Below are 27,192 nucleotides of genomic sequence, written 5' to 3'. Positions count from 1 at the left end.
TGCAAGTAAATCCTTGGTTTCAATGAATCTTGGATTTACCACAGTTGATTTTACACCTCACATCAGTCTCAGCCTTCAGCAGCAGTCTCTGGCCTGGTTCCATGTGTGTGGAGCTGGCATGTTCTCCCTGCGTCATCGAGGGCTTTCCTCTGGGTACTCTGGTTCCCCCCACAGTCCAAAAACATGCTGAGGTTAACTGAAGTTACCAAATTGCTGGTAGTTGTGAATGATGTGTGACTGTGCCCTGTGATGGGTTGGTGCCCCACCCTGGGTTGTTCCCTGCCTTGCGCCCATAGCCACTGGGAAAGACCCCAGACCCCCTGCAACCCTGAATTGGACAAGCGGTTACAGAAGATGGAAGGACGGGGTAATTCTCTGATGCATGCGCAACCCATAAAACGTTTTTGGGAGGAAAAATATAATGAATTGCTGGAGAGCATCTTCCGATTTTTACAGAATGGGAACGTAGAGAATAACAGCCACGTGGCATGACAGCATTTGAGTGTCTCTTTCTTTACGCACTAAATCTACCATGGATTTTCCAGACGGTGCCTGTCAGGGAAATTTCTCTGCACGCACATGCTGTAATTGAGAACATGTCACTGCAGAGTGCAATTTTTCCTGCACTTTTGTCGTAATTTTCCAGTCTGTCATTCTTCTGAGATCATCTGTGGGATGAGCTGACAGCAAGGGGGGGGCACTCCTGTATTTGGGTATAGCCAGCGTTTGTTAATTAATCGGAGCCCAGGCTGCAGATCTGAATCTCCACTATGAGAAAATACCCCAGTGTTCTTTCTCTTTGTGCTGTATGTGGGCATATTTTCACTGCTCTCTCACCTTTTCAAGCTGCTCGAAATCTGCTGTAAATCTTTACAACTTCTTGAACCATAATGCCCGCATTACTGAGCCACTACATCATAATTTTATCTCAGCTCAGTCCTCAAAGCCCTTTTGGTGTCTAAAACTTTTCAGACAGCGCAAAGAGGGCAACTTGTGTTGGCTGTTCCTCAGAGATTTACAGGATTTTAGCAGATGTGAATTATTGATCTGAAGTGTCTGTGCCGTGTACAGCCACCCCCCCGTGTAAGAATCTGTCCCTTTCGTTTTCTGTTCTAAGATTTAACTTTGACAGATCAGAAGGAAAAATAAACTTATTATCATAGGATCTCTAGGATCCAGGCAGGTAGATTTGGGTCAATATTTTGTGAAGTGAGGAGAACATGTTTCATAAAAGCTGTCTGCACGCATAATGCAGCCTTTATGTTGCTCTGCTGAGTGATTTCGCATCTAAAGAAGAACAAACTTCAAACTTTTGAAAGGACTTCAAGTGAAAGTAAAAATGGTGTAAAGATTTAACACTGCTTGGGTTAAATTATGTCTCAATTGGTAATTTAAGGTTAAAGAGTCATCTAAGACACTCAGCCATGCATGCTGTTTTTTTTTATAACAGTTCAGTGAGGCTCTTTGCTTAATATACTTGCTATAGACTTTAATTGCAAGAAACTTACTGTGGTCCTGTGGTTTTGTGAAGTATGACATAAATGAAGCTGCAACACAAGTGATTTCATTAATTTTCATACTTTCAGGGACGTGCAAGATTATACCTTGCAGTGCACTCAGACTTGGCTTAGGGTGCAATGTTACGTGAGAAGACATTGTAGACATTTTAATGCTGATACACCCAGACTGTTGGCTGATGTATGAAAAGCACTATGATGCTGCAGGACATCTAGAACATAATGTGTCACACATATTGAGCTCCAGGGTTCTCCTGATGCTATTATGGTGACAGACAGTTACAGTTTCGGTTTGTGTTTACTGGCTGCTTCATTGCTCTGCAGCGATTCAGACCTCGGTGTTCTAGTGAAAGTCTGAACTCCCCCTGCAGGCTTTTGTGGAAGATGTGAACTCCAGAGGTTCCTTCATCTACTCGGTACTGGAATCTGCCCAGAGCTTCTTGACACAGCATCCTTTCCCTGAGGAGGAGGCCCTCGTCGATGGCAAAGGTCTCTTTGTTTGTATATTACGCCTTTCTTTGTGCCAACGTTAAGGTCATGTGCAATAACCCTTACTGAGCTTAAACGTACTCAGGCAGTTTAGATCATGGAGGTAAAGAGCAGCTCAGTAATAGGAAAAATCCCCAGTAATTGCCAGTGTTTAACTTGAGGAGCCAGGAGAGACCCACTGGTATGAGGTTCATAGGGCTGCACCCTCTTCTATTGTCACCTTCTACTGTCAGCAGCACCACCTGACCTCCCGTTCCCCTCAGACACGTCACCGAAACGGCGGATTCAGGATGTCAGCCGCTCGGTGTGGAAGCAGGCTAGCGTGGCCGGCGACCTTTGGGAGAAGCTGACGGCGCGCTGCATGGACCGGCACCGGCACCTGGAGCAGATGCTGCAGCTCCTGGCCGAGGTGGAGGGGGCCATGGGGGAGCTGAGCACAGCGCTGGAGCAGGCGGAGGGTGTGCGGGGCGCCTGGGAGCCAGTGGGGGATCTCTTCATCGACACGCTGCAGGACCATATCGACGCCACTAAGGTATGCTGTCCAAAGGCAAGTGAGGATATCACTCTGTGATGAAATCTGTTTCCTTTAAGTCCCGAGGGATGTTATATCCATAAGAAACAGAGCTGAGTGAAATGTTTTAATAAAGCAACTTGTAAACGGATGTAAAGAGATGTAAATCCCTTTGGATGAAAGCCTTACCTCTATGGAAGAAAACGATTTTTTCTGTGTCCTGCAGTGCATCTGATTTTGTCGTTTGCTTTTTGCTTGAGTCTGTCGGCTAAATGTAAACGGGAAAACAAATGGAAGATATAAACAGGGCGTCACTAAAGCATTTAGCGAAGATAATTGCTTCATTAATGCTTATCTGATTCAGAGAAATCAAAGTGCTCTGCGTGACTCAATGGATCAATTAGTTTGTCTGTTTGTGATGCACGGTACGTTGCTTTTTCGCACCACTCATATGCAAAATAAGCCATTCCCAGTCAATGGAGCAACGTGGACGCCCATGCTAGTTTGCTTTTCATGTAAAATCTTTTAAAAATATTTTGACTTGCGCATATAATGCTTCAATGATTATCGACAACGTGATTATCGTTCTGTGGCCTTTGACGAGAGAGATTATAGTGGGTCTCTTTTTATAATCCATCAGTGTTTCAGGACTGTTATTGTAAACAGGCAGGAATTAAGAAGTGCTATACTGGCTGAACGGTCAAGGAGTTGTCAGGAAGAGTTAATCGTTCTCTAATCATGCTGATCACATTCCGTCACAGCTTTTCAAGGAAGAGCTGACCCAAGTAAAGGAGGGTATGGATCATGTCAACAATCTGACGCACCAGCTGGCCATCTCTAACGTGCACCTCTCTGTGGAGAACGCCCATTCGCTGGAGTACCTCAACAGCAGATGGAAGCTGCTGCAGGTAAAGGCTACCCTGATGGTCTCCTCACTGCTGCCACCTCTTGAGGGTCCCATGTGCCAAGCCAATGCCTTCAGAGACTTTTGGAAGGAATAGCAGGATTATGTAGCTGTTGAGTTGATTTTTTTTCATTGCATTTCACATCTTGATAAACATCGCTCAGGCGGAGTGAATTAGGCGACGATAGTACGCTTGCAGAACACTTAATATCCCTCTCAGGGGTAGACAATGTTTGGTGGTGTGTTTGATATTTAAACCTCAACCCCTGTTTGCCACAGTCACTACACTAAATATTAAACCAACATTTTGCATTTGCTGAAGCAGCATGTTCTGCTAACAAGCTAACTTCTTATCAGCAGTATATGCAATCAAGCAATCAAATCCCAGCTTGCACCATGAAATAAAAAAAAAAAACAGTGATAGTACATCTCTATCCAAAAGTTCCCCTAAGCCGACCAGTCTCACCAGCAATAATAACTGCCCAATGAGCACGTGGCAAACTTTGCAAACACGGGCGGTACGGGGTGGGCGTGGTCCCAGGATCAGCAAACACGCCCCCTGCCTGATATGGACCGATGTGAGTCTCTGCTCTCTCGATACTCTGTCCCGCGTCGATCTTCATAAGAACATCTTCCATTTTCCCGTGACGTTCTGCAGATGAATTATGGTATTAATGCATAATAAATAAAAACTACTTGATGCGTAGCGTCACAATTTTGCCCCATTTCCTGACGTTTTTATCGTAGCTGTGTATTAAACAGACCGAGGAAAAGATTGAACTGCACAGTATGTGTCTCTGAATAATGCAGATACCTTAGAAGTTCAAGCCTATGAAGGCATGCAAAAAGGCATTCATTCTGCAGCAAGGTGGCTACTGGGTGTTTCAAAGGACAGGGTATATAAGTTATGCTCAAAAAAGGAGAAATCGGTCCTGAAATGAAACCTCAATCAGTTCTGGATTGACAGGGTCTGAGATACACACACGCACACACACACGCACACACACTATATATATATATATATACCAAGACAATCCCTCTTAATCGAGGATGTATTGCTGCAGTCATCATCTGTTAGAGAACATTTATTTAATGTTGGATAACTACTTTACTTTAAAGATTTGAACTGTTGAGTTTTTTTGCTGCTCCAAGGAGAAAAAAACACACTTCCTGTTTACGTTTATGCCGTGACATTCAGTCTACAGCCTGGAACAGAGGGACAGAACTGCAAGATCATCCTTTCTTTGGCCGCTACATATGCCCTTGTGTCTTGCAGTGCTCCATCGAGGAGAGACTAAAGCAGCTACACGATGCCCACAGAGAGTTTGGACCTGGATCCCAGCACTTCCTGTCCAGTAAGCTTATGTACCAGTGTCTCCAGTCTCCTGCCACGTGTCACCTTGCGAATACAGCTCTGTGCTGCAGGGGATTTCGTTTTGTGATGGTTTGGTCTGAGTCAGCAGCACAAGTCTGGCTGTAAAGATCCCAAGTATAGTACCAGCGCTGAGAGAGCAGAAGCCCTGGGTTACCATGGATTATGTCACCTTCCTCTGTAATGTCACCTTACAGCTCATCCTGTAAATTCCTTCCCGAATGTTTTGTGACACTCTAGTCTACTTCTGGATTCCTTATATTCCCTCGTCTTCATTCTCACAGAAATCTGACTCCAACCAAAACCCTTTTCCAATCCTCCAATCCCTGCTGTCATTTCTAGCCTGTCCCTGACTTTGACATGGATTTTCTTGTCCTTTTATTACATGTATAATATTTCAATTATCATATTTTATTTTGCATATCCACATACCTTCAGGTTCCGTTCAGGTTCCGTGGGAGCGCGCCATATCTCCAAACAAGGTTCCATACTACATCAAGTAAGAACTACTGCTACGAAAAAGAGAAACCTTTTAGGCAGTAAAACTGTTAAGGGCCAGCAATAATCAAGCTTGCTTATATGAAAATCTGCATTGCCAGTGCTTTTACAAATTTCCTGCATTCACTGGCATAATTGGGAAGGTGATCTCTCCACTGCAAGAAGGCCATTCCTGTAAATGTGGGCAAGCAGCTCTCCTATTCGTTATACCACAGTCATTTACAGAAACAGTAGGACTGTAACCAAGGGTTCTTGGATAAACATTCTCTCTCTCTGTGGTTCTTTTCTCGACCTCTATTCCACTTGCTTGCTGTGATGACGATCTTGGTTGTCTGCTGGACAGTCTCCCTCGTGTGTTTAGTTTACGTCAGAATTCTTATGCTGGCAGTCACATGACCGTGCAGAATATAATCTCACTGGTATTGTACTCCCTTTATCTCCCCTGGTTTCATTTTCTCACCTTTTCCTTCTGTTCCTCCACTAGCCATCAGGCTCAGACAACCTGCTGGGACCATCCAAAGCTGACAGAGCTGTACCAGGCCCTGGGTAAGACAGTTATCTCCACCGTGACGGCAGCCTATAGCCCAGGTCTCAGTTATTTCTCCTTGCTGCCCTCATTATGATACTCACAGAAACTCATGGGAGTTTTACTTACTCAAAAATATTCTGAGGGCAGAACAAAAAAATAATTGGCTATCCCTCTGAACCAATCAGACCGTAGAAGAGGTGAGTTTAAGTAAATAGAGGAGAATGAACCAACCAATCAGATGTCTTGGTCCTGCCTCCTCTAGTTGATTGTACCCACCTCTACAAGCAGATTGATTCTCCCTGTGAGTGAATAATTTTTCATTCTGCCCTCAGAACATTTTTGTGTATAAAGTAAAACTCCCACAAGCTTCATGGAACCCAGATGTATAATCACTGTGAATGTAATTAATTGTTATTAAACCACACTGGGTTTCTTTATTAATCATTTTGGAGTATGGAAGATAAATATTCTCTCTGCAAGAGCCAGATAAATAATTTTAAATCCCATGGTGATGCAAAATTGAGTCACCTACGATGTAGCTACTGTATTTACAGATAAATATGAATATTTCATTAACTTGTCTTACTTCTCCCTCACCTGAGCACAGCCGATCTCAACAATATCAAATTCTCTGCGTACCGGACGGCCATGAAGCTGAGACGAGTGCAGAAGGCCTTGCGATGTGAGTGTGGGACCCTCTGCTCACTCCCCAAGGCCTGGTGCCTTAGAGATGTAGTCACCATTGTGAAGCTTGAGAATTTGCATGAGACAATAGCCAGGAGCAGTTGAGAGTTGCCTGTTTTTGACGTGGTGCCATTGTCAGGTCTGGCCTACTGTGAGTGCGACAGGAGCACGTGCTCCGGGTCTGGCCAATGACCCGTCACTGGTCCATGAGACACAGCACCCCCTTGCAAAAAACCAGCCATGATCACTGCTCATGGGAAGGGAAGCATGCACTGTAGATCGCTGCTGCACGGCCCTCGACTTTGCAGATCCATGGCCCATGTCAGGGGCGTTCATTTCTCTGCTGCGGGTGCTAGCAGTTGTCATTGATGGTTAAAGTAGGCACCTTCAAAGACGTGAGCGAAGGCGGCTCTAACAGCAAACACAAACCCTGCATGCATAGCAAAACATAACTAAGTTGGGCCGAATTCCATAGGCACTGAAAAGGATTACAGAGAATTGACTGGCCTTTGGTCTCTACCAATCCCACAGTGGACATGGTGACCCTGACCAATGTGGTAGATGTCTTCCGGGAGCAGGAGATACAGCATGGAGACCACATGATGGACGTGATGGAGGTGATCCACGCGCTGAGCGGCCTGTACGAGCGGCTGGAGGAGGAACGCGGGGTGGCCATCAATGTCCCACTGTGTGTGGACATGTGCCTGAACTGGCTGCTCAACGTGTATGACAGGTGCGACATGCGGCGCCCAGCCATGTCCTGCCCCATTAAGGGAATCGGCAAGTTGTTGGGAATCGGCTTGTTTTTTGGAAACATTTCAAGGATGTTTTCAGGATCGGTCCCTGTACTTCCCCCTTCTCTATGTCAGTTCTCCGTTTGGCCAGCAGGTGTCACTGGCCGTCCCGTTTCTTAGCTCCTTGTGTTCTTGCTGTTACCTAGGCCACCGCATGGCTTAATGGGCTGAGTGGGAAACTATGTTCCCTTCTGTTGTGGATTTGAGTTAATATTATATATAATGTTAGTTAATAGTCATTAGTTATGTTATTTTGTGTTTTATTGCTTAATTATGTAGTTGCATGTTTTAGTTACAGTTCCTTGTTTTTGCCCCCTGTTCCCTGGTTGTTGTATTGTTCAGTTGCCCATGTTATCTAGTCTTCCCTAGTGTTTGATTCTTTATCTGTTGATTTCCCACACCTGTGCCTTGTCTTATCCTTGTTATCTGTATATATATGTGTCTGCCTTGTTCTTTACCCTTCATGATCCTTTTGGTTTCTTGTGTTCTTCTTTACGTTTAGCAAAGTCCCATTTTGTCAGCTACGAAGTGGATCGTCCGTCCTTCACCATGCTTGTCGAAATGAATTCCCTGAGACATATATACATACATGCATGAGTACTTATCTACAGTAAATATAACTGCCTTCTATTTTCAAGGTTTCCCTCATTGTGTTTGTGCAGTTATTACTACTTTAATGTGGTTTACTTGTCCTTTTTAGTTGCACTGCGTTTGTGATGTTTGCTCTGAATATAAATCAGCAGTGTGCAGTAGGTAAAATGTTACAGCATGATGTAGCATTTAAAGGAGAAAAGAGATTCTTAAGCAGTGTTAAACTGGAAGCATCTTTCCTACATTACGGAAATTTGCATGTTTCCTTGAGGCTGGGGAGGGTGAGGTTGCTATTTTTGTGACACTGCACGAGGCAGCCAGTTGCCGGCTTAGCTGAGCCTGGCCGTGTTTACGGCTCTGCTGCCTCTTCCCTTTTGCAGTGAAGCAGAGAGGTCGGTCAGAGCAGGCTTTCCATTGTCTACTGTGAATCTATATGCCAAATGCAGGCTGTAATTCCCAGCTTTTGGCTTATGTCCCCGTGTTTTGATGCTGTGGTTCATTGCCTGACCTGCAGCAGGATTTGCGAAGGCCAAAGGGGCACCATCTGGAATGCTCGAGTGCCTGAATTGTCTGTGAGCCGACAGTTATGATTAGAGACACAATGGGGTCTGAAAACACTACAATGGCTCACCGTGGAGGACTATACCATCTCAGATGCCTGAACCAGGGGGGTAGGAACCAGGGGGGCAGGTATATTTAATCTGACTTCATATATCTGGCCCGTAAAAAAGACTTTGGCATTTAAATTATTAAGCTGCCACGCCCCCCAACCACGCCCCTGTTTAACATTGTTTTATTTGGAGTTGTAAATTGCATGTAGTTGAAACACATACACGTTCAAAATAACAATCATTATATAATCTAGTTATGTGCTTTTTAAGCAAAATACTGATGGTGGCCTTAACTTTCTGATGTCATTTTTTTGTCCTCTCCAACTTTCTGTCCTCTCCCTCTAGTGGTCGGAATGGGAAGGTGCGTGTCCTGTCCTTCAAAACGGGATTGGTCTGCCTCTGCAATGTGGACGTTCAGGAAAAGTACAAATGTGAGTCAGTATCTGATAATATCAGAGGTGGGTAGGTCAGGGCCAAAGAGTAAAAGTTCAGACCATAATTTTGTTTCAACCAGCTAGTTGTGACTCTGATTCTTTACGCTCATCTAGTTGGTTGAAACTAAATCTTGGTCTGGACCTTTACTCACTGGGCCTGAACTACCCACCTAATTTAATGTGGCCCTGAGACTTAAACAATCAATTAGACCAGTGTTTCCCAATCCGGTCCTCAAGGGATGGAGGAAAACATGGACCGTCTGAGGGTCACTGGGGACCGGGTGTAACGTCCGCTGAGCAGACGAGCAGGCAGACAGAGTCGTAGAGCCATAAAGACGAGCAAACTGGGTTTATTAAGGGCAGACGAGGAAACATGGCACACAACATCAATGACAGATCTAGGGAAACAGACTCGAACGCGGACTGAAATACACAAGACAAGCCGAAATAACAGGAAACAGCTGGTCAGAATCGGGGCAGCACACGTGGTTAATGAGGGGGCGTGGCACACATGAGGATCGGACGAGCCGGGCATGACACCGGGGTTGGGAAACACTGAATTAGACAGTCTGATTGCATATGATTCTTTACATGTGTTACATAAATATGCTGATTCAATTTAGGGTAATTTCCTCACCTACCTATATTTGTATGATAGAATTATTGCACACAATGTAATATTTTAGTTACTTTTCTATTTTGGATTTTTTATTAGAGACCACAGCTTTACAGTAGCTTTCAAATTAGTATAATAAACAAAAACCTTCGATATGTTTGAAACACACAGGCAAGGCTATGACAGACTGTCCAGCCAGCAAAGGCAGATGAGCTGTGTGTCTGTCCCTGACGGTACGTGAGGGGCTCGTCCAGCCGAGGCTGATACAGTATACCGAGTCAGGCTGGAGATCCCGGTCTCTAGGGAGTATATATCACAAGCTCCCCAATAGTGATATTTCCAGTTACAGCGGTGAGCTATAGGCTCTCGGGTGGTGATCATAATTTCATTGATACATCAGATATAAATCAGCCGTCGGCTCTCTGCTCATTTTTCAGCGTCCGCAGAATGAAGACTGAGCTCGAGGCAGTGAAGAGAAGCTCAGCTGTTATTTTTACTCATCTGTAAACCCCCGAAGGGAAACACCCTGCATTGGATTGCATTAAAGCTGTGCTTTTTTTTTTGACTGCCTCCTCCAGTAGTGTGTAATAACCGCGCAGAAATGTACTTTTACCACCAGGAAAGTGAAGGAAGCCTCTTTGTGTTTGTGTGCATTTTGGCAGCTGAGAAACTGGTTAGTGAAGCAGCTGTAAGAGAACAGGAACTTCTACATTTTTTCATTGCCTCATAATTGCCCCCCTGGGAGAAAAGCACTGCAAGGGAGGAGAAAGACAGTGTTTGAAAGCTATAATACCTGAAGATAAATGGATTATGTTGTGTGAGTGTGTCTCTGTGTGTATTAATGTTGATACTTTTCCGCTAATATAATCAGCATGGATCTGTAGCTCTAAATGTATAAACTGCACTAGTTTCATAGCACTACGGTCTTTAAGGTGCTGCTGTTACTGCAGAGCTTAGTGACAAGTAGAGAAGCCGCGGTACCTGTCTGATAAAGTATCACAGCTGATAGGGGCCAGTAGGTCTGCTTAGCTGGCGGCGATAAGGGGGCCTAGACACACAGTACATTTTAGTTTCACGCTCCTTAAATTAGTCTTTTGCTAGGGGCTCAGTATAACATATTAAAGCTTGATAATATGCACTCAGTGTATTAGGGTTAGCTGCTTGCTAATGCTAACAGTCTAACAGTAGTAAATCATGTGACTGCAGCTGAATGCAGTGGCACATGCGCCCACACACACACACACACAGGTCTTTGTGGGGACTCTCCATTAATTTCTATGGTCGAAAACTCTAATCCCAGCATGATTACCTTAACACCTACCCAACCCTAACATTAACCATACAAAATGCAAGTTTTTTTGATTGCAAAAAATGAAAAATGCTCCCCACAACATTAAAAAAAAAAACAGGTTTTTATTACATCATGGCGGACATTTGGTTCCCGCAGTGTAATATAAGCATAATCCACACACACACTCAGTGTTGAACAGACATATAGATTAAAGAGGAAGGGCAAAGGGAGCAAAAATAAATAGCAGCTCTATACGCTATGCCTAGGTGCAGCCAATACGCTGACCTCTGTTGTTAATGGATTTTTATGCAAGATTTTATATTACAGAACTTGTAAGACAAAAACAAAGACATAGATTGGAGTTAGCCAGCTATCAATCCTTGACCAAAATTATGTCAATATATGAAGTAGTACTTTATTTTTATCAAACGCTGAAAATTTTCACTGCAAAGGTCAAAAATTAGACTCGAGAAATTAGTATCTGTCAAAGAACCGAAATTCTTTGGTCTTTTTTTTTTTTTTGATCTGGTATATTAAAATTAGTGGTGAATTATCTGATCATGTAATGGAATTAAACATTTTCGGTGTCATTTCTCTCCTTCAATTGAAGCTTATTTGCGTGATTCAGCACCCACACAGAGACCTGCTTCCCAGTTTTCCCCTCCTCATCCTCACGTCCTTGTACCTCTGTGTCTACGTCCCAGACCTGTTCCAGCAGGTCTCGGGTCCCGGTGGCCTGACTGACCAGCGGCACCTCAGCATCCTGCTGCACGAGGCCGTGCAGATCCCCCGACAGCTGGGTGAGGTGGCCGCGTTCGGCGGCAGCAATGTGGAGCCCAGCGTGCGCAGCTGCTTCCGAATGGTGAGCGACACCCTGCACTCTGTTTGTGTCCACAGAGATTAGAGTTATTTTTGGTTCTCTTGCTCTGATTCAGAGTTCCCTCGTGATCGCGTTTTCCTCATGGATGATTTATTTTTGTCCTAGGGTCACATCTTGTCAATCTTGATAAATAAATGTTACATTTTCCATTTCCTGTGGCTTTCATTTGCAGAAGAAAAGGGACGACAAAATAAAAAAAAATCGGATAACCTTCCGTATAAGTACAGAATTAGAATTAGAATGAACTTTATTGATTCCTGAAGGAAATTCTAGTGCATTCTGCAGATGAACATTCAGTGAAAAAGACAAGTTGCAAGACAGCACACATAAAAAAAGTTACAAGATGATTATGTGCACTATTTTGTTTTTGTTTAATTTTAATTTTAATATATAACTATTTAATTAACTTGATGTCTTTATAATTATCATACATGACCATTGTCTTCTCACCGATAAACATTTTTATTATTTGGAACACAACAGAATTGTATGCATAAAATATTACATAAACAGTCCCGCTGCAGAGTTTTTCGTTTCTGGATCCTTGACTTTTCATTGTGTGTTTATCTGCAGGTGGAATCCAGCACATTTGAGTTACTGGTTGCTTACTGGCTTGGTAGCTTTGGGATCCTCTCAATGTGAGGGGAATCGCGTCCCGGGTGCAGCGCCTTAGGCGTGGCGCCGTTGGCGGAGACGCCCGCCCTTATCGAGCATCCCGGTGCAGCGCCTTAGGCGTGGCGCCGTCGGCGGAGATGCCCGCCCTTAACGAGCATCCCGGTGCAGCGCCTTAGGCGTGGCGCCGTCGGCGGAGACGCCCGTCCTTATCGAGCATCCCGGTGCAGCGCCTTAGGCGTGGCGCCGTCGGCGGAGACGCCCGCCCTTATCGAGCATCCCGGTGCAGCGCCTTAGGCGTGGCGCCGTAGGCGGAGACGCCCGCCCTTATCGAGCATCCCGGTGCAGCGCCTTCGGCGTGGCGCCGTCGGCGGAGACGCCCGCCCTTAACGAGCATCCCGGTGCAGCGCCTTGGGCGTGGCGCCGTCAGCGGAGACGCCCGCCCTTATCGAGCATCCCGGTGCAGCGCCTTGGGCGTGGCGCCGTCGGCGGAGACGCCCGCCCTTATCGAGCATCCCGGTGCAGCGCCTTAGGCGTGGCGCCGTAGGCGGAGACGCCCGCCCTTATCGAGCATCCCGGTGCAGCGCCTTAGGCGTGGCGCCGTAGGCGGAGAAGCCAGCCCTTATCGAGCATCCCGGTGCAGCGCCTTAGGCGTGGCGGCGTCGGCGGAGATGCCCGCCCTTATCGAGCCCCCCGGTGCAGCGCCTTTGGCGTGGCGCCGTCGGCGGAGACGCCCGCCCTTATCGAGCATCCCGGTGCAGCGCCTTAGGCGTGGCGCCGTCGGCGGAGACGCCCGCCCTTATCGAGCATCCCGGTGCAGGGCCTTAGGCGTGGCGCCGTCGGCGGAGACGCCCGCCCTTATCGAGCATCCCGGTGCAGCGCCTTAGGCGTGGCGCCGTCGGCGGAGACGCCCGCCCTTATCGAGCATCCCGGTGCAGCGCCTTAGGCGTGGCGCCGTCGGCGGAGACGCCCGCCCTTATTGAGCCCCACGGTGCAGCGCCTTAGGCGTGGCGCCGTCGGCGGAGACGCCCGCCCTTATCGAGCATCCCGGTGCAGCGCCATAGGCGTGGCGTCGTCGGCGGAGACGCCCGCCCTTATCGAGCATCCCGGTGCAGCGCCTTGGGCGTGGCGCCGTCGGCGGAGACGCCCGCCCTTATCGAGCATCCCGGTGCAGCGCCTTAGACGTGGCGCCGTCGGCGGAGACGCCCGCCCTTATCGAGCATCCCGGTGCAGCGCCTGTACTGAGGTGCATAGGGCGGCTGTTAAATGGCCTTTATTAGCCACCACAGCCATGGTAACCCAAGAGGGAACAGCAAGTTAATGATGCAGTTTTACAAAGAGACAGAAGGGAAATCACTCTTAAATGTAATTTCCATTCAGATTGATTGCAGATACAGACATTAATGAATCCCACCAGCTGCTTATTTTCTGTATTATATCCTCGTTTCCTATGGTCCCTTTAATTAATAAAGGTTCAGTGTCACCCCTTCTTGCGATGCATCTCCCTTTGTCCTTGTCCGAAGGCCCCAGGGAGGCCTGCCATCGAAGTCTCACACTTCCTGGAGTGGATGAGCCTGGAGCCACAGTCCATGGTCTGGCTGCCGGTGCTGCACCGCGTGGCTGTGGCAGAGTCAGCCAAGCACCAAGCCAAGTGCTCCATCTGCAAGCAGTGTCCCATTAAGGGCTTCAGGTGGGGGGCCGCTTGCACCTGGAGTCACTGTAAAGCGGATGCTGTAGCCTGACCAATTGCTGCGCTCTTCTAAATGCACATCTTCTATATGATCACAAGCTCTGTTCCTTGAACAGGTATCGCAGCCTCAAGCAGTTTAACGTGGACATCTGCCAGACGTGCTTCCTGACTGGCCGCACTACCAAGGGCAAGAAGCTGCACTACCCCATCATAGAGTACTACACACCAGTAAGGCTTATGCCAGGGGCCCTCAATGTCCGGACGCAGCCAGTGCCTTACGAATCAATGTGGTTTACATAAAATGGCTTAACGTGGTTTAAAGTACAAAACTATAAAGTAGAACCATCAAACTTCACAGACACATAATTTGTCATAACTCCCCCACCACATAACAGTCTCGAAACAATCAGTGAACATTAAAAAGGTGCAGTGATTGTAATATATCGATGTCTATGTCAAAAATTATTGTTAAGTTTATGAAGTACCTTTTTGCTATTGAAAATTGTTCCGGACCTTTGACCTTAAACCACTCACTTGTTTTCATGCTTCAAATGCACCAGCGTCCACTATAGTTCATCTGACTCGGACTGTTGAACAAAAAGGTTGAGAATCCCTGCTTTATGCTATCACCTCTTAAGACCTGTATGTTGTCTGTGTGTGTGTGTGGGGGTGATGTTGATGAAGCCATAAAAGAAGTCTAGATCTCACATTTATTTATCTAGTTATTTCAGCTAAGAACATTTCAGCCAAAAACACAGGTACTTCTGATTATCTCCAGAGAGCACATTCCCCGGGCAGGGGTCTCTATCGACCCCCCCCCCCCCCCCCCCGCTGCTAGTCATACGGTAGTCCGTTGGCCAGAGGAACTGAGTGTCTTAGTCTTTATTTTCCATTTGGCTCAGCAGACAACCTCTGGTGAAAAGATGCGGGACTTTGCTAAGACACTGAAGAACAAGTTCCGCTCCAAGCAATATTTCAGCAAACACCCACAGAGAGGTTACCTGCCCGTGCAGTCTGTGCTGGAGGTGGACGGCACAGAAAGGTGAGTTGGCCATAGCCCACTGTGGAACAAACTGGGTGCAACGCAGGGGTGGCAGCGCAATTCAGGCATCTCAACAGCGGCAGGAGTGTGTTCCCAAAATCCTGTAGTCAGACTGGGAAGCTTATAAATGACTTGGTTTGGCGGGAGATTGGATTCAATGGTGGTGACCATTGTACGAGCGTGCGATGAGTCCCTGGTGATTCTGTGAGTAACATTCTGGCGTCTTCGTCCATTGTAGCCCCAGCTCATCTCCCCGGCTGCCGCATGCAGACACTCATTCAAGGATCGAGCACTTTGCCAGCAGGTATGGAAGGACGCGTCGATCTGCGGCGACTTTCTGCTGTGGAGTCGCATTTGAATATACTTGGGTGTCATTGTCACTCGTCGTTAAATGTTCCATGCGGGATGACTATGGCATACAGGGAATGGGCAGAAATTAGGAGCCCATGGGGACCAGCACGTTTCCATATACTGGGCCGACACTGATAAGATCAATACCCCACTTCATTGGCTTGATGGAAACTGCAGCATTTAAGCTCACTTTTGCCTTGGAATTGTTTGCCATGCATCGCTCTTGCAGGAATAGGAATTAAGGGGTTATTTTTGTCCATTTTATTTCTCTACAGCTGTCTTTTGCCACAGTATGATCAGTATCTCAGGAAAAATGACTGTTATGATGGAGCAGATTGCAGCCCTTTCGTCCCACTACGGGACTCCGAGTCGACCGCTGCCGAGGACAATGTCCTGAATGACTTATGGAGTCCATAAAACTTACAAAACAATAGTGTAATCCCTGCTGGGAGCTTCAGAAAGGACTGCAGCAGACACAGGGTGACATTTTTGCCAAATGTTTAGTTGGAACTCCTGCCAATGGAGAAAAATCACTCCCAGGAGGCTGTAATCAAAAGTTTGTCACCCTCAAAGGCCAGAGAGAATCTATCGATCGTATTCAGTGCGACTCCTGTCCCTGTAAGCTCACCTCAACTCTGTTTGAGTTTCTTTCGTATTTTTCTCTGGCAGCTTAAATGTAAATGATCAGCTGGGAGTAGGTCAGTATTATAGCACATATATTGCACTTGCTCTTGTGTTCCTACTTTTGAGTGTGTGTGATGTGCATAAAAGCATAGTGAAACTAGCCTTTAGAATTATTTCATTATTTAAAAGAATTTTTAAATATAACCCTATAGACCATCTTGTGTACAGTTCCAGATTCCAAGGTACACAGCTCTTGCTTATCCGGGTGGTAACATTAGATTGGCCTGAGTTTGCTGTCTGAGATATTATACTAACACACAAAGTTGTGGCTGGTCAGGCTTTTAAGGGTGAGTGAAGTGAACCAAACAATTCACTACAAGACAAGTAATATTACATTAGAGAAACGACTACATTCTTCACCAACCTTTCTCGATTGTAATTACTTACAGTGTTCAGGATTTGCTCAGTAAGTAATTTTTTCTTGCTAATTCAGTTTGTCGGCATGCTCAAAGCAAAAAAACCTAATAGCAAGTTAACTTATGGAAGACCACGCAAAAAAAGGAAAACATGTTCTCCTAATGAATATTATCATACAGTAAAAAGGATGTTAAGGTTTTGCCAAGCTAGACAAAAGCTCGCAGCTAAAAATGGGTCGTACTGGCTCCACTGCACCTGACACAGAAATGAGATATTCTGCTAATTTGCAGTTGCCTACTGCCAACGTTCTAAAACCTAAATCTAGTTTTCTTTGAATGATCATATGTCAAGGATGCGATGCAGCCGTGAGGTAATATTTATAACATTAACATATTATATAATTCTTAAAATAAATTCTTTAAAATTCTTAAAATGGGTGGAATGTACTTGCATGTATGATTTTGGGAATCTGTTGCCCCCCCACAAAAACACAAAATGCTTCTCAGATATGAAACAGATAAATACACAGATTCTTAGGGTCTATGCAGTGCATGCCTTCACTGGATAAAGGCGATGGATGCCCGCAGGGAATGAGCCAGGTCTGCATGTTCTGCACGGTAATGATCAGGGTGCGCGGAGCGCCTGCTGGTGGGAGGCGAATGGGCCGGCGTGCGATACAGTATTGATTTCCTGTCTGTTTCTTCATTTCCACTGACTTTAGTCCAAGCTTGGCCCTGCATCAGCAAATGAGTTCACCATGGTTTTCTTGTAGCCATTCACTTAAGTGGGGGCGATGGAAGCCATTTCATTAATATTATTTTAGTCCCCACCACAAACTTAATTTTAATCCACTAGTTTTATAGTACGGGACTAAAATCCAATCAGCTCCGACATAGTGCTCATCACTGAAACAGTGTGAAAGGAAACCTGCTTTCTTGTTAATATAAAGCTGCCCTCCCGTTGCTAAGAAAATGGGCCTGATAGTGATGAATGTTTTTCTCCTGCCCTTCAGACTGGCAGAGATGGAGAACCAGAACTGCTCCTTCTTCACCGATAGCCTCTCACCCGATGAGAGCCTGTGAGTTTGCGTATACTCTCTGTTTGGCTCGGAGCCCCTTCCATTGCTGTTGCGAGTGGCTTAGTGGCTCTCTGTGTCGCTCAGAGATGAAGATCAGTACCTGCCCCATCATTCCACTGCTGCTGCAGAGCAGGAGCCCTTCGTGGGCCAGAATCTGCTGGGCGACATCAACTGTGAGGACAGGGATGAACTGCAGCGGACGCTGGCCCATTTGGAGCATGAAAACAAGTGAGTGATTAATCTTTGAACTTTTGTATTCTAGTAACCCTGCTCTGTGTTGTCACATTAAATGCCCAACAACTTCCTGGCTTTATAAATCATTTCAACAATATGCAGGTTAAATATGTTTCTGTTGCAAAATCAGTTAATCACCATTAACAATCTTTTAAACATGCATGCTAACAAACTGGATCTCTGTAGTGGCGCAGAACTCACCTTTCGACTTCACTGGTGTTGTCCTGTTCCATCAGGGTCTTGCAGGGCGAGTACCGGCGTCTGAAGTGGCAGCATGAGGAAGCTGCAGCCTCACCCCAGCTGGCTGAGGGGGCTTCTGGCTCAGCCCCAGGCGAGCAGGATGAGGAGCTGTTGGCTGAGGCCAGAGTGCTGAGGCAGCACAAGAGTCGGCTGGAGACCCGAATGCAGATCTTGGAGGAACACAACAAAGAACTGGAGTCGCAGCTCCAGCGCTTGAGGGAGCTTCTGCTGCAGGTGAAAGAGGAAGGAAAAATGGAACTTCATACTCCATAACGGGGTTCACAATTTAGCATATATATTAATTGGCAGATAGATTTTATTTAGCTATAGCTATAAATTAGACAAGCATTATTGCTAGCATTGCACAAAGAAGTAAATTAAGGTAATGATACCTAACGATGTGTAAGCAGGTGCATAAAGGGGTAAATGTGCATTATTGGCTAAAGTGTCTTTAGGATACATGATACATAGAGGTGCTTTGTCAAAAACGTTAAAGATCTGCTGTGAATGCTGAGGCATGACTTTATGAATGAAAATTTGATTACGGAATTTTCATTAACTAGACACCGCTCAGATTCCAAGACCAATTCATTGTTTTTCAGCCGAAAGATGATTCAGAGGCTAATGGATCTGTGCCTTCAAATGTGTCCTCGCCTGTTTCTGGGAGTGGCCAGCAGGGGGAGAGGCTGAGCAGAGAGACCCCAGAGACAGAAATTGCAGGTGACTAGTGAGAGCCCACACTGTCATTTTTAGCATGCGATGGAAGTGAATGTGGATGGAAAGACTGAAAGTGGACGGAGAAGTGGAATATAACTGATGTTAGGTGCTGTAGACTGTCTGGACACGGACACTTTGAATTGGTGACATGCCATTCGCCTTGGCCACGCCTCTGTCATGCTTTCTGTCAGGACTCCCATGGAGTGTAGGAGTCGTAGCTAATGGCATGATTGGCATGTTTCTGTTAGGGTTCATTAGACAGCTGGGGTCATCTTGCTTTTATTACCCTGTCCACTGTTAGCTGGGTTCCTACATGGCTATTGAATGAATCTATTGAATGGCTATTGAATGTTGTGCTCTTCAATAAATATCTTTTTTCACTCGACCCAAATTTTAGGCTAGGCATTCCTCACAGCAATTTCCATTTTGTTATGTTGATACTGAAAATAAAACTGCCCTTTGTTAACGGAGTTACTGCAAATAATAACAAGAGAACTTTTAAAACTGCTATGGGAGAAGACCAGCACAGCTTTTCATCCTGTGCAAGCCTAACCCTAACCCATAAACCTAAGCCTAACCCTAACCCATAAACCTAAGCCTAACCCTATGTCTAAACCAAACCCTAACCCATAAACCTAAGCCTAACCCTATGTCTAAACCAAACCCCTAACCCTAACCTCTAACCCTAACCCTAAAGCCTATCTGCCGAGTTCATTTGCACTTTATATTCTCAAATCTCAGGAGCACTGCACCCCTTGTGACCTGCTGAAAGTCATGAAATGATACTTTTTTTGATCCCTGTAGGGAAATTCTCTTCTCGCCTACCTTATCTGGCTCTCCATACATTGGTGAGAGCAGGCTTGGCGCTAAAGGGCAGCCACCCATAGCGGAGCCCATGGAGCTGGGAGTTAAGGGCCTCGCTCACAGTCCCACAGACATAACTATTCAGCCAAGGCTGGGCTAAAACCAGCGACCTTCCGATCCCAGGCAGAGGTTCATCTGCTAGATAGGGAAATGCGGCACAAACTCTGTCCTTTAATGCATAACTCTTGTTATTAAGTTTTGTTTACTATTTCCCCTCTAGCTCATTCCAAAAAATGCATGGAAAAATATTTTCTGAAAAATATTCAAAGTTTGTGTGGTGGTTCATCATTGATTCCATTGATTGAATTTAATGAGTCATTGGATTGTGGCCGGTCTGTCTGCGGAATGGTCTGTCTGTGGAATGGTCTGTCTGTGGTATGGTCTGTCTGATGCCTATTTGCGTTTTGGATCCTGACAGAGGACGACATGGAGCAGGACCAGCGGGACACAGTAGTGCAACTCCAGCAGGTAATCGAACAACTGAGGAATGTCTTCCCACCAGATGTAGGTGAGTAATTCCTTCTCCTACATGTGAGGCTTCACCACCAAATTCCAAAATAACTCTTTTGTTGAAGTCATCAGTGAAAATACTTAGCAACAAACAAATGAGCTTCTACTGTGCACCTTCGCAATATGAAGCTGAATGAAATGTGCTTTTTTTTCTTCTCCAGATGTTTCATCACCCAAGTAATCTTGGGCACAGCCCATGATGCGGACCTTTGCTTGTCAGAATCCCTGGCCAGTTCTACCAATGCACCACGCAGCACCCTAGACATTATTGCACTAACAAATAAGAAAACTCATCGTCGTTGTGGACCCAATAGTTTTTAGCAGCTTTACAAAGACAAACGAGAAAGCACTACACAGACTTCACTCTAACAAAGAAGCTGACGTGTCAGAGACTTCTCTACTTTCTTTTGGTTCAGTCTTGGGAAAGCTGCTGCCCACCCTCCCCAAGTCCGAAGTGGATGCTCTCTGGTGACTATTTTCGTTTAAGCCATGCAAGTTCTGTGCTCCAGTGCTGTTAAATCAAATACAGAAATACATTAAGAAGCTTTAGTTGTTGAATTTATGTTTATTTCCAAAGAAATCCTGTGCTTCTCTCATAACGATGTTGACAGTGAAACTTTTTCATGCAGTTCTCCTTGTATCATTTTAAAAGGGGATGTTTCTAATGGAGTTATTCTTCACGGCTAATGTTAATAAAGGTAACAAATCGTGTGTTAATTAAATTAACTTTAAATCATAGGTGAGAGCAACCTTTGTTTGTTTGTTTTGTTTGTTTGATGCTTTTGTTACTGGGGTGGAATCCCGTGGCTGCTATTGGCCTGAGCCCCCTCACAGGCTCCACCCCTACACAGCCTGTAACCTTTCTGACATGGAAGAATAACCATCTTAGGATCTGTCTGACATCAGCATGTTCACCCGCCCAGGGTAGCAGAAAGGATTCAGTAATAGAACAGCTCTAGGCTCTGGAAGCACACTGGAAGAGCACAGTTACGTGCCTTAAGTCAGTGTTTCTCAACCTGGTCCTCAGAGTCCCCAGACAGGGCCACAATTTTGCTCCCTCCCAGCTCCTAGTAGCAGTTATCTGAGAGGGGGCAGGGAGGCAGGGAGCAAAAACATGGTACGGCTAGGCTCCCTGAGGACCGGGTTCAGAAACACTAGTTAAACCTTTTAGGCTGATGTAATATGTGGGTTTAACTGGACCTTATGTCATACACTGAATATTGTGGAATATGAAAATGTTTCTCAAGCCAGGCTTTTCCCTGATCTTTTGTGATCAGCACACAGCGTTACCAAGAAACCAAAATATCTTCATGAAATGAATATTATAGTATAATGTGAGTCTGCGGTATTTGTGCTGTAATAATAATAATAATAATGATAATAAAAATACATATTATTATTATTGACATTGCATTATTATTATTATTATTATTATTATTATTATTATTAATAATAATAATAATAATAATAATAATATACCTATTCAACAACAGAAGAGACATGGTGCCTGTACTACACAGCTAGATTTGTTACTTAGTCAGATAACTTGTTGGATTTAAGGTACGCCGGTTTAAACAGACTTTGTTCACTTACATTTAGCCCAGACTACCTTAAATCTGTCAAGTTATCTGGCTAAGCAAGAAACCTAACTTCATGATACAAGCCCCTGAAGGCGATTACTGATATGAGGAGGCATCAGCTTTCTTTCATAATGTGCGAATAGGTTGTACAGTTCCGATAGAAGGGATAAGAGAGACTGACTTCTGTTATTTTCAGAGTTATCTGTAAATGTGCTCCAGGTATCAGCCAGGTGTGTTTTGTGGCATCACTCACTGCAGTATGGAGTAGATCGATTTTACCACGCTGTTCAGCTGCTGTGGTGTGCACTGTTATTTAAGTATGGTGTTGTGGTTGTCAATATGTTTTAGCATTTCCACCTGAATGTAAAACATGAAAATGCATTTCATCCAGCTTCCAGACAGACTTGCCTCTTTACACAATGTTCACATCACGCATCATGCAGGCTGTTCGTTCAGATACAGTCTCTCACTCTCAGCCGCTCTGTCCGTGAAGTTCAGGTCAACTTGCAGGACGGTCAACGTAATCTCTGAGAGTTTCTTCATTGCTAATTGACCTTAAATGGAGTAGATGTTTATTATTGTCTATCCGTTAGATTTAACAAGCAAATAGGTTACCTCTCATGTATCTTCAGTTCCTCTGTGTTACTAACCCTTTCACTTATGTGTGATTTCTGACATGAGATTGACAGCCGACATGCACTCTGCCAAAGTTCATTTACTCTGTGTCGATGGGTTTAAAACGGAATCAATGGGACAATTTCATTTTCTATGGAGTTCAATTACTTACTTTGTTGAAAATCTTTTGGCTATGCACATCGTTTTCCAATGTTGTACACCTTTCCCAAACAAACACTAAGCCCCATTTTCTCAGAGTTTAAAGAGAGGATCCTGACTGGAATTGTGTGTCTCTGCTCTTTCAAATGAACATTTTTCCTGGATATCTTCACTATGTGTAAGCAGACATGGAGTATATCCAAAGTTTTGCATACTAAAATAGCCATACTAGAATAAATGACATATGTATATACATTACATATTTGTTTCTACATCATCTTGTATTGAACCCTTTTTAAATAATAATAAGATAAACAATGGTTTGTGTTTTATTAATGAAAAGGCTTGTCTTAAGACAGGGAATACTGGAAAACTTCGCCATAATGTGTCTTAGCAACAGTCCATGTGGTGAGGGTTGTGTGAAATATTTTCGAAGATAATGTCTAAAAACAATGAAGTGTAATGATTCTCACTGTGGCTTCTAACCGGTTTGTTTTTCTATTACGCTGAGATGACGAATGATGTAGCCTGAATTTAATTAACAACTGTGCTAAAACTAATATGGCTGCTCTGCCGGGTTTTACTCACCCTGACAGAAATTTCTACTCACATATCATTTTTTACTATCACTTTTTTTTGTGGAATTTCTCTTATGTTTCCCGCGTTATGTTTTTATTATTATTATTATTCATCGTTGGCTTATATTGAATTTTTTTCCTTACAAATTGTATCAAAACTGGGCTACTTAACATAGTTTCTTTCTACTCATGCTGTGTATATAAATAAATTTGTACTTGTATGGAAAGGAGTTTTTCTGGATTTCTTAAGCATTTAGACTCATGAAGCCTCATTTGAGATGAATAAGAATTGCATAAATCTTCATCCTTATCCCTTTCCCCTTGTTTCATTTTCATTTCTTTTGAAGGACTGGCTGAATCTTTTGCTGCACATGCTGACAGTCTTATCCACAATTTTTGATGTGTTATTTGAGTGTAAGCACTTACTGACTTAGGTGGTATTTAAGACATTTTAAACTTATCTGTGTCGACTCTTTTTAAACATCCTCATTTTGCCCTTGTATCAAGATGCCCTTGAATTTGCAACTCACTTCATTTTCACTTCTCTTTTAATTATGTGCAGCTACTGACTCCTTATTGATCGTTCCTGCCCACACAGTGCGTTCCTGCATTTCATCATTAGCCGAGTCTCTGACAAGCCACTTTATCACTGGCTGACAGCGGAATCTGAAGATATGCTCCCTGCCCCAGGACTTTCCTTTGCGTTCGTATCCCTCAGTGCCTGAAGCTTTGTTCCTGAAACTCGGGGTTTCTGCCAGGACGGTTACGGTCCATCCTCTGATATGCAGCTGTTTGTGACACTGACAATCCCCTAACTAGCAAAGGAGTCACCCCCAGAGGCACTGATAGGTTTTGTATTACATATGCACTACCAGAATGTTAATGGTACACTTCTATTCCCACCCCCTTTAAAGTGAAACTGTCAAACATGAGATCTGACAAAAAATGACAATGCTGTGTAAACCAAAGCATCCATGTGCCTTTTTCCTTTCTTCGTTGATTTTCCAGTAATCAGTTGGTACTGAACCTCTGCTGGGTTCAGGGGATGTAAGCAAAACCTTCTGATGTAGATACATCTGTGAGCGCAGGTATAGATTAGGGCTGAGGTGGGCTTTGAAGGCAAGGCCTTCCTAAGCCTTACAGATGGTGATTTTCAGCACTGATACATTTGCAAATGGCTTCTTAATTTATCCTGTGATTTTATTCACTAAAATTCAGATTAGTGGTTTCTATATGGTTAACTCTCAGAATGTCAGAGCACCGAGCCGCTGTGGCAACTCCTCATTATTCCTGCCCCTTTGTATTGTCAGTAGCATTAAGGCGTAGATTTGGTTGATGAAGAGCAGCTCATGTAAGCATGTAAGACCCTTACTTTACTGTCACATCCCTCCACTGTGATCCACGCTCTTTAAGCCAAATCTTTTGTTTAACCGGAGAATACCACATCTGTTTGGTAGCAGGGGAATACCACATCTGTTTGGTAACCGGAGAATACCACATCTGTTTGGTAGCAGGAGAATACCACATCTGTTTGGTAACCGGAGAATACCACATCTGTTTGGTAACCGGAGAATACCACATCTGTTTGGTAACCGGAGAATACCACATCTGTTTGGTAGCAGGGGAATACCACATCTGTTTGGTACTAGGAGAATGCCACATATGTTTGGTAACTGAAGAATACCACATCTGTTTGGTAACTGAAGAATACCACATCTGCTTGGTAACCGGAGATCTCCACATCTGTTTGGTAGCAGGAGTATACCACATCTGTTTCGTAACCGAAGAATACCACATTTACTTGGTAACCGGAGAATGCCACATCTGTTTGGTAACCGGAGAATACAACATCTGTTTGGTAACCGAAGAATACCACATCTGTTTCGTAACCGAAGAATGTCACATCTGTTTGGTAGCAGGAGTATACCACATCTGTTTGGTAGCAGGAGAATACCACATCTGTTTGGTAACTGAAGAATACCACATCTGTTTGGTAGCAGGAGAATGCCACATCTGTTTGGTAGCAGGAGAATACCACATCTGTTTCGTAACCGAAGAATACCACATCTGTTTGGTAGCAGGAGAATACCACATCTGTTTCGTAACTGAAGAATACCACATCTGTTTGGTAGCAGGAGAATACCACATCTGTTTGGTAGCAGGAGAATGCCACATCTGTTTGGTAGCAGGAGAATACCACATCTGTTTGGTAGCAGGAGAATACCACATCTGTTTGGTAGCAGGAGAATACCACATCTGTTTGGTAGCAGGAGAATACCACGTCTGTTTGGTAGCAGGAGAATACCACATCTGTTTGGTAGCAGGAGAATGCCACATCTGTTTGGTAGCAGGAGAATACCACATCTGTTTGGTAGCAGGAGAATACCACATCTGTTTGGTAGCAGGAGAATACCACATCATGATTAAACCTGCAGTCTGATGAAACTTCTGCTACCAAAATCAAAAGGTCAGGTGCCAAAAGTTGAAACTACACAGATCAGTCCTTCCACGTGTACCTGTGTGATTTCAAGGTGCTTTGTTCAATGCCTTTTTATATGCCTGTATTGCGTGGTTCCCTATAGTGTTGTTTAATGTGATGCGAATAAACATACTATCCACATCTCACATTTATGCTACGACAGGGATAAAAAAAAAGTATGTTTGTATAAAAAGTACCGTGCGTATCTGCGGTGAACTCATACAAAATACGTGGGCATATGCTTAGTGTGATATGTAACTGATAACTGTAAGTGATAATGCTATTCAAATTCTAATGCTGATCTGGAGCTGCCATGTAAATTCTCCCAAAACCCAATGCACTTTACTTATCGGTGTGTAATAGTAAGCAGAAGTAGGCATTGATGCCTTAAGAGAAATAAAAGCTATTTTTCCTTCAAGCTGTCTTTTCAATTTTTCTGTGTGTTTTTGTGTTTAATCATTGCTGCCCTCTGCTGGTTACTCCTTGCTTTGTGTATAACACTACTGCCGAAAATGCAGTTTATTATTAATGTATCTCTGTCTCTGAAAGCAGTTTATTCCACAGCTAAACAGTGGCCTGTACTACGAAGCGGGCTTACTGGCTTATCGGGGTAACTTATAGAATTTAAGTTAGTCTGGGCAAAATGTAAGTTAATGAATATGAAGTCCATTTAAACTGTGGTACCTTAAGTCCGACAAGTTACCCTGATAAGCCAGTAACCCCGCTTCGTAGTACTGGCCACAGGCTAGGAACGGATATTTATCTTGGTAATTTATAGCAAAGACGTACAAAGGATTTCACTTTCAATACATTCTTTGAAGAAAAATAACAGAAGAATATCCCTGTTCTGTTTTGCCCACTCAGTGTAGGATTGGCACTAAAGTTGCATTATTCATTATGGAAAAAGGACAGTGAAGCATTTGTACGTTCTAACTGTAATTTATTAGAAGGAAACAATGGCAAATAAAAGTTTCTGTTTACAGTAGCTGCTAATTATGTATGTGCATGGAGTTAAGCTCATTTGAAACAAGGCGCTCAGTAACCGTTTATAACTGTGTATCTTTGCACTTCCACACATTTGTCCTTCTCCCCATTGCACTGAAACTTATTCATACATCTGGAGGTTCATGGCAACAGACGACTGTTTTGAATACTCATCTCCAAACATAACAGCTCAGTTAAATCGAACGGTTCCAAATTGTCTTATAATTGTTCTAAAAATCATGCTTCTTTAGTGGGGATACTTTACCATTTAAGCTCAGTGTTTTCAAATGAAAAATGACTCTAGCTAATCACAAAGGAATCAGTCTATCTTCTGCATCGCTCAGTCCGGATGTTTCATTGCATCAACAAGGAACCATCAGTAAAACAGCCTCGAGCTGCTGTGGCCAAGGATAAACGCTGCGGTATCATGCTGTGTCTGGCCGCTCTATGCTCCTGCACATTTCTCTGGCATTGGCAAAGTTGTTACTCTGCTGGGCAAATTTTATGTGAAATCAAGAATCAAATAAAGCTGATTATTCTGTAGTTATGGCAACAGTGAGAAGCTGCAGGAGAGAGAAACAGGGTTTTGCATCAAATTCAACTTTATGAGCTTTACTACTGGGCTGTGTGGCGCGTATTAAGCCAGGGTATTTTATTTCTTACTTTCACACACACACAAATGCAAATATAAAGACAT

At 44.3% G+C, this 27,192-nt stretch overlaps 2 protein-coding genes and 1 long non-coding RNA gene across 9 annotated transcripts in view; 2 read left to right on the top strand and 1 right to left on the bottom strand.

Moving 5' to 3' along the window:
* Positions 1–23,262, top strand: part of LOC125712497 (dystrophin-related protein 2-like) — an 89,211-nt gene extending 65,949 nt beyond the window's left edge. For 4 of the 5 annotated variants that reach the window (XM_048982618.1, XM_048982619.1, XM_048982616.1 and 1 more), the window contains exons 4-23: positions 1,889–2,006; positions 2,270–2,538; positions 3,279–3,425; positions 4,698–4,776; positions 5,232–5,292; positions 5,776–5,837; positions 6,428–6,502; positions 7,036–7,237; positions 8,846–8,931; positions 11,546–11,703; positions 13,857–14,023; positions 14,140–14,251; positions 14,926–15,065; positions 15,304–15,369; positions 17,470–17,535; positions 17,620–17,763; positions 18,006–18,243; positions 18,612–18,729; positions 20,009–20,098; positions 20,262–23,262. In XM_048982618.1, coding sequence (XP_048838575.1) covers positions 1,889–2,006; positions 2,270–2,538; positions 3,279–3,425; positions 4,698–4,776; positions 5,232–5,292; positions 5,776–5,837; positions 6,428–6,502; positions 7,036–7,237; positions 8,846–8,931; positions 11,546–11,703; positions 13,857–14,023; positions 14,140–14,251; positions 14,926–15,065; positions 15,304–15,369; positions 17,470–17,535; positions 17,620–17,763; positions 18,006–18,243; positions 18,612–18,729; positions 20,009–20,098; positions 20,262–20,281 — 2,418 coding nt within the window. In that variant the 3' untranslated portion in view covers positions 20,282–23,262. The remainder of the gene's footprint in view (positions 1–1,888; positions 2,007–2,269; positions 2,539–3,278; positions 3,426–4,697; positions 4,777–5,231; positions 5,293–5,775; positions 5,838–6,427; positions 6,503–7,035; positions 7,238–8,845; positions 8,932–11,545; positions 11,704–13,856; positions 14,024–14,139; positions 14,252–14,925; positions 15,066–15,303; positions 15,370–17,469; positions 17,536–17,619; positions 17,764–18,005; positions 18,244–18,611; positions 18,730–20,008; positions 20,099–20,261) is intronic. The other variant, XM_048982620.1, reaches the window with a different exon arrangement.
* Positions 1–27,192, top strand: part of rpl36a (ribosomal protein L36A) — a 135,705-nt gene that overhangs the window by 82,625 nt on the left and 25,888 nt on the right. The gene's annotated exons all lie outside the window — the stretch shown is intronic.
* Positions 2,416–3,422, bottom strand: LOC125712509 (uncharacterized). The gene is made up of 3 exons (XR_007383331.1): positions 3,299–3,422; positions 2,707–2,785; positions 2,416–2,543 (listed from the first exon to the last, which is right to left on the bottom strand). It is a non-coding gene; the product is annotated as an uncharacterized LOC125712509 (long non-coding RNA).

Source organism: Brienomyrus brachyistius, chromosome 18 (assembly GCF_023856365.1).
Source record: "Brienomyrus brachyistius isolate T26 chromosome 18, BBRACH_0.4, whole genome shotgun sequence".
NCBI lineage: Eukaryota > Metazoa > Chordata > Actinopteri > Osteoglossiformes > Mormyridae > Brienomyrus > Brienomyrus brachyistius.
Note: the sequence above shows the minus strand (reverse complement) of the source record. Positions and strands in the feature narration are given on the sequence as shown.